At 41.0% G+C, this 12889-nt stretch overlaps 1 protein-coding gene across 1 annotated transcript; it reads right to left on the bottom strand.

The window, feature by feature from the left end:
• Window positions 1-1248: 1248 nt before the first annotated feature.
• On the bottom strand, window positions 1249-12820 carry RB195_017065 (uncharacterized protein; the record flags this gene model as incomplete). Its single annotated transcript, XM_064183891.1, has 13 exons — window positions 1249-1307; window positions 1561-1749; window positions 1816-1994; window positions 3455-3630; window positions 3689-3802; window positions 3890-4054; window positions 4113-4197; window positions 7113-7196; window positions 7377-7447; window positions 7506-7593; window positions 11260-11348; window positions 12665-12755; window positions 12813-12820. 13 exons carry the CDS (start codon window positions 12818-12820, stop codon window positions 1249-1251), a joined length of 1398 nt encoding a protein of 465 aa, XP_064039772.1.
• Window positions 12821-12889: the final 69 nt, after the last annotated feature.

The following is a 12889-nucleotide window of genomic DNA, read 5'->3' as shown; positions in this document are numbered from 1 at the left end:
ACGTGAACAATACGGTAGTAGTTGAATCAGACGCGGATGCGACGACGAACAATACGGCGCCTGGTAGAATACGACGGTACCGCAACGGCATCAGCATCAATCGACGAATGCTTTCACAACAGTCCGCGAACTTCCGCTCAGAAATTTTATTAGTACATGTTGATGAATGGAATAATAACAGTGAATTCAAATTTTTTTCTGCACTGCTCTGCTCACGAAAGCTACTCTACGATAAGGGATAAAGTTAAAGAAAGAAGGGTTTGGAGTTAGTCAAACTTGAGAGCTTGGGATGCGCCATTGCTTTCGACTTCAAATCGGTATCGTTTGAGGTTTATAAAGGCGTGTCTGGTGTTTGGTCACTTGCTGGGGCTACCTAATGGGCGGCTAAACCAATGGTTTGTCATTTCTTTTTTGTAATCCTCCCACACGAGCTTGCTACAAATTTATTCACCGTGAAGGGATGAAAGTTTGGTTGGTCCGGAGCTGCTTCGAGCCATCATCCATGCAGTTGCACCCAAATCCCTTATCAACTGTGCCACACACCACTCTTTGCTCCTGTTCAAATATGTGAACTTTGATCTCATTGTTATCCGTAGATCGCTTTACTAGTAGTAAGCTAAGGTAATTCATGGTTCCAAAAAATCTTCATCTTCCAGGAAGTAGAAATACATTTGAGGCTATTATTTGAAGCTCCAAAAATAGTATATTTTTATATCCTAGTGGAGCGTTCTCATCAGGAGATGAAGTGAAATTTCCCTTCTTACATGTTTCGAAACAATTTGGCGGCATCTGTATTTTTTGAGGAGCAAAAATTCTTAGATTCTCATCTGGAGATCCTATAAAGCCTATGAGTATTCTCTCCTATCGCTATCGATGTCAACTGATCGTTCGTTATGAAGGCTGAGAGGGTGTCCTGAACTCCTACTGTTTGAATTTCGGTTCAGCTGCGGAAATTCATACAATTTCAGGCTGTAAGATCACTGCGGTCATTGTTCGGTTTCCTTATTCCGTTCACTATTCTTATTCGTTCGGTATTCATTTTTCTTTCGTATTAATGATTCCTCGTACGCAAACTCACTGGAATTATAAATTGTGAGATAAATTAAGTGCTAAAAATATTTCCAGGGGATCCTGCAGAGATTGTTCACTAGCTACAAAGGTTCTGACCCATGAAACAGCGCTGTAAATCAAAAAGAAGTGGAACTTCGAGAAGGAAATTATGAGGTACGTATTTCCCTGTTAATAACTTCAACTTTGTGTTTTCTTTCTGTTTTCTCTTTTCTCTTGTCCATTGTCGGTTTCGCAACCTAAATTCGTTCAATCGTACTTTTGTATTGGTTCTTGCGCGTATGAATAGAGCGATATTCGCTTCTTGAGAAGTTTCTTTTAATTTTGCGGTGTTTTTGTTTGGCCATTTCACTATTCATTCTCTGGATGGTGTTTCTTAAAATGCCATCACGAGGTGTGCAATCAAAACATTAAAGTTGCTTAACATTTATACAGGTCTCTCTATTAAAACTTGATAATTTGAGTACACTCCTATTATTGCAGATGACATACCAATTAATATGTAACAGATGTTTAAAGTAACGGCATAGATAAGTTTCACAATGCTCTCATTTCTCCATTGGTCAATAAATACTATTGTTTCAAGCAATGGAGGGAAGAACAGTGCAAGTGTCATTCCCATAGTAACACCAACAAAAGGAATAATGTTCTTGAAAGTTGGTATGAGGTAGGCAAATCCAACTGCAATGGAATCAATTTACTGAAGTTTACTGAATTTCAGTAAGTATCATATAAAAATATACTTACATGCCACCATTGTAACTGCGTACCGAATAGCATAGTCTAGCATAAGAAGTACGCATTTATTGGAACCTTTAAAGTATCGTTTCATCGGCGTTCCAATCATTTCTATCACTGGATAGCTTTGGATAAGATATCCACAGTAAGTCATCGTAAGCAGCATAATTTTGACGGAAAAATCTACGCTGAAAAAAGTAGCGCGGTGTAGTGGATATGGATTGGTTTTTCTTGAGAACATAGAAAAGAAAATTATCTTCGTTAAAACATATCTATCTAATATTCTATTAACTGTTTCTTCTGACTAGTGATTATTGGTCTGTTCGGATTAACGAAACATTAGTCGCTAGTTCCCCAACGTTCACCTCTCAACGCAATCGCTATTCGCTCACGGCAGTATCAGTGGTGCGTATCGTTAGGTATTCGCAGCCTCCGCTATCCTTAGCGGAAATGACCGACAACGGCGATTGTTAATAACGCTGCGCAGCAGTTAATAGCGTCAGCGGAACATTATGCTGCATTTGCCTTATGCCCCACCCATCTAATCGTCCATTTTCGGCCCACATCGTCTAATGAGGTGCGAAGCGTGCCTCGCAATAGCATGCAATCTCTGGTGCTGCTTCTGTGCGGAGTATCGACCGCTTACGCATGGAGATACATCGAACGATTTCACACAAAATGCGAGAAATAGAGAATAATAGTGTTTTATTTGTGTAAGACAAACAAATGGAAGCTTTTACATACTATTGCAGACAACTATTTTACAAACTATCTCACGTGGATGAAATGCAATGTATAAGTACAAGTATATACAAATATCTTCTATATAGTTTTTCAACTACAAATCTACTTCTTCCAAGGATCAGGTTCTTATTTTTACACATTTTAACATTCATTTTGGAACGTTTTCACTTCATTTATATTTTCTGATGTTGTTTTGTTCTTGTACAAATCTTCTACGTTGTTGCTTCATTTTTAGCATTTTCAATTTTTACGTTTTTTCACTTTATACGTTGCTACGTTATTATATTTTTCTTCTTTGAATCCTCCGAGGAGCTACTTCTACCAACTAATTGCGATACAAACACGGCACATGACTTTAGTAATGCGGTGATGGATGGGCGTGGCTTAGCGATCACAGCTAGCGTAAGATACGACTACTCTGGCGCGCCTACATCCTCTTCTGCAAGCACTTATTCGGCTGCAGATAATTGGCTGCGGGTACCTAACGACCACCCCTAATTAATGCCTTCTCACGTTTTTTTTACAAACCTTGTATTTTTAGTCTTTTTTTTAAAGGAGAAAAGTCATAAACGAAAGAGAACAACTCTCATTTAGAAAGAAATTGGTTCATTCAATTCGTTCATTGTGATTTGCTTCTTTTCATTTGCTGGCTTCGATTCATTCTGTCGAGAATAGAGTTTAAATTTCTGGTGTGATGGTGTGCACCGCCTTAGAGAAATGATCAAAATCTTTGGATTTAACATTAAATACATAAAATTTCAAGTGTTGCTAATCCAGTTAAATGCATTGAAGATTTGATTGGAGATTTATGATATGAACAAAAACTAAGATGAGAAAATAACATCCATTAAAAATTCACGTTTACGGTAAAAAGTGAAATAACGAATGTCATACGAAAACACACGGTGAATTGGTGAGGTTAAGTGTGATGCTGCCTTTCAAATTTTCTCCATAAGTGATGTAACCCAGAAGGCCAGTGGTACCATACAGAAAACCAATGAGAAAATTGGAAATTGATATGACACCGAAAAATCCGAGCATATCTTCTGGCTTACGCATTTTGTTTTCAAGTGGTAGCACCTTAGAAATGATATTTTAACGGACATTTCTCCGATCCTTTCTTTATAAGAAAACTCACAACACCATGCGCAGAGTAAGCGTATATAACGCTGCCGGCAGCCAATGCGGTGGTTCTGATTTGCCCGAAGGCTGGAAGTTTTGACACAGAAATGTGTTCCTTGAGGATCATTTGCTGTAAGCATAAGATCATTTGCTGTTTAGCTAGCACGAGTAAATTTTCCAACAAATTTAACATCACAGAAATAGATGGTTCTCATACCACAATTATAACGCCTATTGCGGCTGTGACAAGTATATTTCCAAGAAATCCAATCCATGTTAAAACAATCATGCTACGTACAGAGGCAATAATGATGAAAAATGGTAAGGTAGCGAAAAACAATATATTACGTGGAAACTCCGTCGAAAAAAAGACATCAATCACCTTAAGTTGATCATTTTCCTCTAACGTATGCATGAAAAAAATAGTTATTTCACCAAACCTCTTTGACGTGATCAACAACAAAAATGAAGTACGTGCTGCAGAAGCCTATTTGTAGACATACTATGCAAATATTTACCATTAACCTGAAATTTCTAGGAAATTAATTGCAGTAAGATCATAGTTTCACTGGACACTATAATGTGGGTTGCCTTCATTGTACCACACTATACTTGAAATAGTTTGTTCATCTGCACTTAATCTAGGATCCAACTCAGCGTATAATCTCTGTATAATATTAAAATGTTAATATTTAAAACAAAAGGGGCGCGCCCGGCGCCCTTTCTCATTTTTCATATGTATTAGATGGTATAAAAAATCTAAGCGTTTTTGCTAGATGTCTTCGGTAAGCTATATCTGACACATCACATCGGGTCATGCTATACGGCGATTTCAAAGTAACATTGAGCTTCAAAAAGTTTTTTTTTTAAACAGTCTTGTGTTTGCTAGAGCTAGTTGTATATTGTAGATTTCTAAAATGGAGGTAAAAAAAGAGAATATTTGATGCATTGTTCAGTACCACTGCGACCAAGGAAAAGGCGGAGCAAATGGCCAAGAAAATTTGTGCTGTTTGTGGACCTAATACACTATTGAATGCAGCAGCAAAGCGGTGGTTTCAACATTACGTTCTGGTAATATGGACGTCAAAGTTGAGACACGTTCTGGAAGGCCAGTCGTCGAAAAGTCGATAAAATCATGAAGGTCGGACAAATCGGACAGCCACATGAACATGTAGTCTATTGGCTAGGAACTGAAGACCATCCAGAAAAGTTTTTGGAACTATTTGCATGAGGCAGAATTGATGCCGAATTGATGCCTGCAATTCTTTGCTGAAACCTAACGAAGTCCACCCATTTTAGAAGCGGATGGTGACTTGCGATGACAAAATATCACATACGAGTCACAGATCACATACGAGAACAAAAAACCAAAAAAAAAATTGTGGCTCAATTGCGGTGGGCCGGCCCAGACGATCGGCAAAACCGGATTAATGACCGAGAAGGTATTGTTGTGTATTTTGTGGGATTGGAAGAAAATCATCCACTATGGGCTCCTCTCATCCTGCCAAACCCTCAATTCAGTATTCCTCGGTAATTTCTGGGTTCCATGAGGGATTGCGTTTTGTGGAGAGAAGTTATGATGGCGTTTCCACGACTCAGGTATTCTTCCGTCAATCCTTATTGAATGGAGGATCTTTGTTATTTCACGAATCCCAGACGGAGGAAAAAATTCCAGCATTTCTGCGCTTATTTCGTCGTCGCCGTTAGACGTTTTATTCCTCATTCTCTGGGTGCAAACTACAACCTCCGATTTGGTCGGTGGTTCCCCGCTGACTGCGACGTACCTCGGTCTTACCTGGATTGATGGGACTTGTCGGCTCAGCAATGCTCATGTTCCGTTTGGATGAGTACAGCTGAACCTCGACAGCGACTTCGTGAGAAGTGTTGAGGACAGGTGAACCTTTGTCTTGCCGCTATACTCCCTGAGCAGAGTATATGTTTTCTCGGGTTTTTCTCTTCCCACGCCTTTTCAGACTCCTTCGCTCTTGACATCCTTTCGTTGTTACGATCACGTTTCGGCTGACGACGCAACCTCCACAGACGCTTCTGGCTGAAGTCACCATTGTACAGGCTACGCATACAGAATTGTACGTGGGTTTTGTCTTCATAGATGCAAAGGCGAGCTTTTTCCTCATTTTTAAATCCGGGAGCGCCTTTGCAGAGTTTATTTAATAGAAGTGAAGTAGTCAGTGTCATCCACTCTCTTTTTCTTGGTGCGTAATCCAGTATTGATCAGTACCCCTAGGCGCAACTTCTCTCTACATCGTCTTTCAGACCTGTTATGCTACGGCTGATGTTGAACTCAACGACTCCCATACTTTCAAGTTGAAAATAATTGGGCTGTGGTCGGAGTCGAAATCGACGTCCCAGACAGCTCCAGACTTCTGGATGTCTGACAAAGGTATATTCCTTGTCAGATGTCGATTCCCCTTAATCAAGCTGAAGAGCTGTTTGAGAGCCGGCATATACCGCTTGCATAGCTATTTTGGCGTTGAAGAGGTTGTCCTTTACTACATAAACTGGTGGAATCGATGAAAAACGTGGTAGCAATGATGAGGTCTGTCTGTTTCCAAAGGTTTACCATACGACTTTCTCATTGTTCGAGGTTCGCTTCGTGGGATAATATTTTTTTTCCATGCTCATCGGTTTCTTATAAGTCTTATCATTCCATTCCCTTCAAATCCGACAATTACTGCCTGCTGGCTTGGTATCTTGTATATCAACGCATTGAGTTCACCATAAAATGCATCTTTTTGTAAGTTTTAGCAGTTTCCGTAGGTGGATGAATACTTACGATCCAGAGTTTCAGTCCTTTGCAATCTCCCAATCATTCAAAGGCGTATCTTGACGACGTTGATATAAAATCTTCCACAAGGATGTTGCAGTCATTCTTCACTGCTACTGCGCGGCCTTCTACTTCCCCTCATCAGTATCGCCGCAGTAGATGGTGTAATTGTCGATACTGATGATGGGCGATCCCTGATGCGTGTTTTCTGGAAAGGAGTGAACAATGCATCCAGACATCGCAGTAGTCTCGAAAGAGCGGCTTGTTGGAGTTCAATTGACAGCGAATGACAATTCAACGTTACGAAATGGATGCTTTTTTGCAAAAGATTTCCTGTTTCTTTCAGGCATTTAACACTCTTGGTCCTCGTAGAACGCTGGACGACAGCACCTTTTTGTAATATGTGGGAAGCTTTTATCTTACAACTGTGCGGGTTATATAGCTCGTATGCTCCCAAGGCCTATACTCAAATGCCTGATCCCGTTTGGTAAAAACAGAGCCACCGCTTGCAGACAACAATCGGACTTTGTTTACGCTGCTTATATATGCATATATACATGTGTATATAAATATATATATATATACATACACATATATATTGTATCCGAACTGCACTGATTAAATGAAACGATGACAAAGACAGTGAAAGACTAACTTAGTTGGCTGTGCCAATATTCTCAGTGATTTTCTATACAAAAATGCTTGCTCTGCCATGTCACCATAGTTGAGGGTCGTCCGTCTAAAGCATCATTTCAATTATGATATAAATATCAAAGGTTGGACGAGGTGACGTTCTTGTTTTCTAATTTTTAGTGGACATAAAGTGTCTGGTTCAGAGTGAAATATGATTTGATGACTTAATCTTTTGTAGTGTGAAACTACAGTGGTTGAGTCATTGGCTAAGTTCGCTACAACTAACGCTTTCTCGTCCTCTGTATCTTCTTTTTCTATATAATTTGGTACAGGGCTACTTTTTGGATTATCATTCTTCTGGAAAATGTGCTACAGAATAATAGTGTTTTGTATTAAACCAGCTAACAACACTTACCGATTCTTTGTTACTGTTTTTTTCGGAAGATTTGATAGATTTTTCACTTATCTGTGACGAGTTTTCCGTTTCCTCAGTGAGCTCTCTCCTAGAAATCATCAGCCTATAGACATATTTCTGAAGCAACATCCACAAAATTTTGCTATCTGATTAAGGGTACTATTTGTTGGAATTGCTGTTTTATTAGATTAATAGCAAGAAATCGGAATGGGCACGGATACGTAAAGGTCTTCCACTTTTATCACCTTTCACTGATGGTCTTCGGTTTGCTCGCGCGGATATCGACAACGTTTCTACATACTCTAAGTTGTATCCAGCGTACTAGAGTCGCCCACCGGGCTTCCGTTCCTCCGTACGGTACGGGGAGTGTCATTCATTTCTTTGAGGAGCATTCTTCTGCTTTCACTATTAAATGAATGCTTGAAGGCATCTAATCATTGAATGGTGACCTTCCTGTTCTGTCTTATTAGGTTGCGGTATAAGTCTTTTCGAATGGATTTGGTGACTCCATATTTCCCTCGTATGGTCATACGCGATACGTGGTCCGTGGGAACTCTATCAGTTGTTGATCTTGGACTTTCTTCCTTCTCCCCATTGGACTCGGCTTTCTAAGCTTCACGTCACTGGAGATGAAGATGGGCCAATTCAATCGGCCTTTACTTCAATTCACATGTTGTTTGTAGTATAAAGAACAATGTCATCGGTGCAGCGCGAAATCAAATTTGTGTTATCGACTTGTTATCTCCTACTATTTTTCCTTTCTTTAGATGTCTCATCTCCTATTTATATAACGACGGATATAGTCCTATTTTGTTCAAATATGCATGAGCTTTACAAGATTCTTCCACCGTCAAAAGCTGTTAAGAGCTGCATAAGGGGCATCTTGTGGGACCCAGTCTTCCTGAGCTGCACCGGCGTCAACTAGAACTCTCATGGGTATCTGAAACGTTGTATGTAGTGTATGTGTGCAAAATGGGACGACTCTGATTGCTACCTACTTGTGGTGGGCCTGCTTTAACTAAACGCAATTAGGCATTCTAGTATACGCATTGGGAAAGTGCGAGCTATATAACCCCCACTGTGATATGGCGAAAGATTCCCAAACATTGCAAAAAGGTGCTGTCGTCCAGCCATCGCCAGATCCCATAACCTGAAAGGTCATCTGCCTGAAGGGAGCATGGAATCTCTGGCAACAACCATTCGTTTCGTCACGCTGAACTGCCGAACACTATCGAGTGAACTCCAACAAGCCGCTCTATCCAGACTTCTGCGATATCTCTGTGTGCTTTTTGCTGCACTGCAGGAAACACACATGAGAGATCGGCCCGTCATCAGCATCGAAAATTACACCATGTACTGATCCTGATGAGAACAAAGTAGGTGGCTGCGCGATAGCTGTGAGGAGCGATTACAAGAACTTGGTGGAGAAACTTGGCTCAAAGACGTCTAGATGCGCCTTTCCACGAATGCGGGATCGCAGAGGACGTAAACTCTGGATCGTAAGTGAAAAACCGAGGAGTTCCTCTTCAACCGAAGATCGACATGGCAGGTCTGAAAGACGATGAATGCAGAACAAAATTCCGCCAATTGTGTCTATTCATGTTGGAGTACGGACCAGGAAGAAGTTTAGCGATGCGGATTCCTTTACAAAGTGCATCCAGGACGCTGCAAGGGAAACGCTCCCGGTTCTATTGCCGCGAGAGAAGTTTGCCTTTGCATCTGCGGAAACAAAATGCACGTACAATTCTATATGCGTCGCGCGCAGCATTGGTGACTTCAACCAGCAAAAGCGCAAGAACTCGCGGAAAGCCTATGCTTTACTAAAACAGTATAGCGGCAAAATGAAAAGATGTTGTCCTGTCCTTAACACTGTCAATGGAGTAGCTGTCGGTGAAGCAACCCTTCCACTTTGGATCACTTTAAGACCTTGCTGAACAGGCAAACACCGTCAGCTCCTGAACTCGAGCACTAGGCCGACATATGCGGTTAACGAGGAGCGATCGACCGAGTCGGAGGTTCTAGCCTGTGTTCAAAAAAGAAGAATGGAAAATGTGATGAAGACGACAGGATTAGCGCAGAAATACTGAAATATCTTCCTCCGTCTGGGATTTTGAGATGACAAAGGTCATCCGTTCAATATGGATAGACGAAAAGATCTGACTCGTGGAGACACGCTATTTTAATTCTTTTTTACAAGAAGTTATCCGTCACGGACACTAGAAGTTATTGAGGATTCTCTTTGCTGCGTGTTACGTATAAGATATTGGAGCGGATTATCCTAGACTGACTTATTAAACATCGCAAAGAAACAACGCGCGACGAGCAAGCTGGCTTTTGGGAGGCAGGACCGTTCCTGTTCAATTTCGCATTATGCGAAAAACAGTAGATTAGTGTCCTGCCGACCTGCCGATATCATACCAGCATCAGGATGCTCCTTGACCGATCCTTGACGCTGACGATGTTGTTATATTCGGGGAAAGCAGTACGAAACTTCAACATGATGTCAACTTTGTATCGAAGCTGGCTGCAGCCTATGGACTCCGCCTACGCCTTGATAAATGCAAACAGATGCTCTTCGAAACCTCGAACGGGAATCAGGGTGGACGGACAACCGGTAGAATTTGTCGATGAGTTCCTTTACCTGGGCTGTACGCTAAAGAACAACGGCAGCTACGAGAAAGATATTCAGCAAAGATGCGCTAATGCCACTTCTGCATTTAACTCCTTAACGAAATGCCTGTTGTCGACCCCGATCACCAGCGAAGCCAGGCGAGTCTATCTATCCGCCATTCGCCCCATTATGATGAACGGATAGGAGACTTAGGCAGCACCATCTACTACTACTTGGCTACTTTTGGCTTAAGGTGTGCCACAATGAAAACTTTTACGCAGAACTTGATGTGGTATACCGGCGGATGACACGTGGAAGATATCAATGCACCTCCATTGAAAGTGGCTAAAGTAATCGCTTCTTTTGTCATATATTGAAGGGTCCGGCAGATCGCCTTGTTCAACGAGTTCTGAGGAGTTTGTCGGGTTCGAGCTGAAAGAAGCCACCCTGCCAAAAACGGAAATTCTCGACTGAGGTGGTGAAAGAGGACCTGAGGACACTCGGCATGGATAGGCAGTTCAGGCAAGACTTAAGGTTTCGCAGAATATGGAATAGCGACGAATGGATTGATTCTGTGCAAGCTCTCGCAGAAGATCGAGAAGGTTGGGCAGAGCTGTGTTCAAGGGCGACGGCGAAGATGCGGGTAATCGCGTCAGGCGATGACATCGGCCCACCGATTAAGTCGGTAGGTCATGTGCAAAATCCCCTTCGGAATCCTGAAATCTTGCATAGCTGTATTTCATGGACTTCTCCTCCAGTAACAAACAGTCCGTAGATAAAATGATAGCTGCTCATCCTCTTCTTCCCTATTAGTGCATTCTTCCTGTTTTTTAAACTGCTAACTAAAAAATTTGCAATTCAACAAATATGGTAGGAAGAGCCTGGCATTGATGAAGATTCCTAATATTTTTAGGTTCAATGCTTCTAGGACTGGATGCCGATTTTTTTTTGACCGTCATGAAAACATGATTTTAGGAAACAAAATTTCTGGAATTTTCAGATGTTCAGAGATACAGCTATTGAGGGATTAGAAGCTGTAGTTCTATGTGACTTTTTTTTTTAAATAACGTTCTTGTTGCACTGTTGCGACATATGAGTCCGGGAATTGCGATAGGATTCGAGCAAAGTGCTCTTATGTCTCACCTTTTGCTGAGGTATTGTGAGCAGTGCACGAGCTTTATCATGGAGTGAGCATTCACAATTCCAAGGACGATAATTATGATCGTTCCTCCCTAAATATCTTCATGAATTTGCGAAGCAATACTATGAAATTTCGCAAATTATAGACGATTAATCACAACACATAGACGCCATTTTTGTGAGTGTACTATTTGTGAGAAGTGAGAGGAAAAAGAGAACAGAACTTCTTCCTATTGCTTCTCAGTACGTACAGCTTATGCTACTTCAGAAACTCTTAGGATTTATTCCTGCGCATTATCATGTAGGAATAAATCAAACTAGGGTAGTTTTTGAAAGCTGGAAGATTATCAGTCTCTAGGATCTGGTTCTCATCGGTAATAGTCTATAAACTATGCGTTTGGAATCCGGTTAAAATTATATTTAAAGTTTCAGCTATAATCGGATTTAGGGGTAGTCTTTAATTGACTAAAGCTAGTTAAATATATCAGAAGAACTTTCATAACTTCATGCCTGGCTTGACGAGGTCGCTCGTTCTGAAGTACAATAGAAGAGCAGTGATTATGAAAAGCTTTTAGGAGAACGCCGGTTGAAATTATTAGTATTTTTGGGATCAACGTCGTATGGCGTTGTGAAGAGATGGATAGTCCCAGAGAAGTCGTACCAAGGCTTTTCCACTGCGGTGAGGACAGATTATGCTACGATTAACAAGGCTCCAGAGATCATCCGAAAAGCCTAAGGAATGCTTCTCGAAGAAAAGTAACTCTGCTTCAGAAGTAGGCCCAAGATTTTCCGTCGAATCACTCAAGAGGATCTCACATGTACCCTCTACATCCTCACGATCCGCCAAATGCTCTCCGAGGTCGCCATGCTTGAACGCTACAATTTGAAATTCGTCATTCTAGACCTACCTGCAATTTGACATTCGTGATTCTAGACTAGATTTTGACCTAAACCCTGTGAACGATTACGCGATTACGTATGGGTAGAAGTTGAGAGACAAGGCAACAAGTCTAGGCACCTTAACGTCAACACCCTCCGAGTCGGTATCTATGAATATTCTCAGCAAGGTTGCTTTAAGTAAGCGATAATAGCATTTTTGGGCGGGGAATCCTGTATGTTTTCCGTATGTAGCCAAGTAGCCACTATCAGTTTGATTCTAACTTTCTCACCTTGTCCAGACAACTCAATTTTGCTGGATTATGTATTAGATCTCTAGGTGATTTCTTACATCAACTAAAACCTTTTCCTATAATACATATGAATGTATGGTGTATGAAAATCTGACATAATTTGGAACTTAAAACGTTTGCTTTACAACTCGTATAACCCTTTTATTTTTTATTCAGTTTATTTTACTTCCGTGTTGGAACCAGCTTCATAAAGACTTATAAGGATTCTTCAAACTTACCACCAACCCAGCTTGCTGAAATGCCATAGGTAACGCAAAAACCCCGACGCCTATCATGGCCTTTATAAGGTTGATCAGAGCATGTGAACTCCTAGAACGGAAAAATGTCCTGCGTTCAATTCATCAGGATTGCATACTTTAAACTAACTTAATCATTGTTTGTGATGTGATAGTACGAGCTATCTTTCTACCGTGAAGCCTTTAATAGTCGTTTCAAGGTGTATT

The sequence above is a fragment of the Necator americanus genome, chromosome II (assembly GCF_031761385.1).
Source record: "Necator americanus strain Aroian chromosome II, whole genome shotgun sequence".
Lineage (NCBI taxonomy): Eukaryota > Metazoa > Nematoda > Chromadorea > Rhabditida > Ancylostomatidae > Necator > Necator americanus.
Note: the sequence above shows the minus strand (reverse complement) of the source record. Positions and strands in the feature narration are given on the sequence as shown.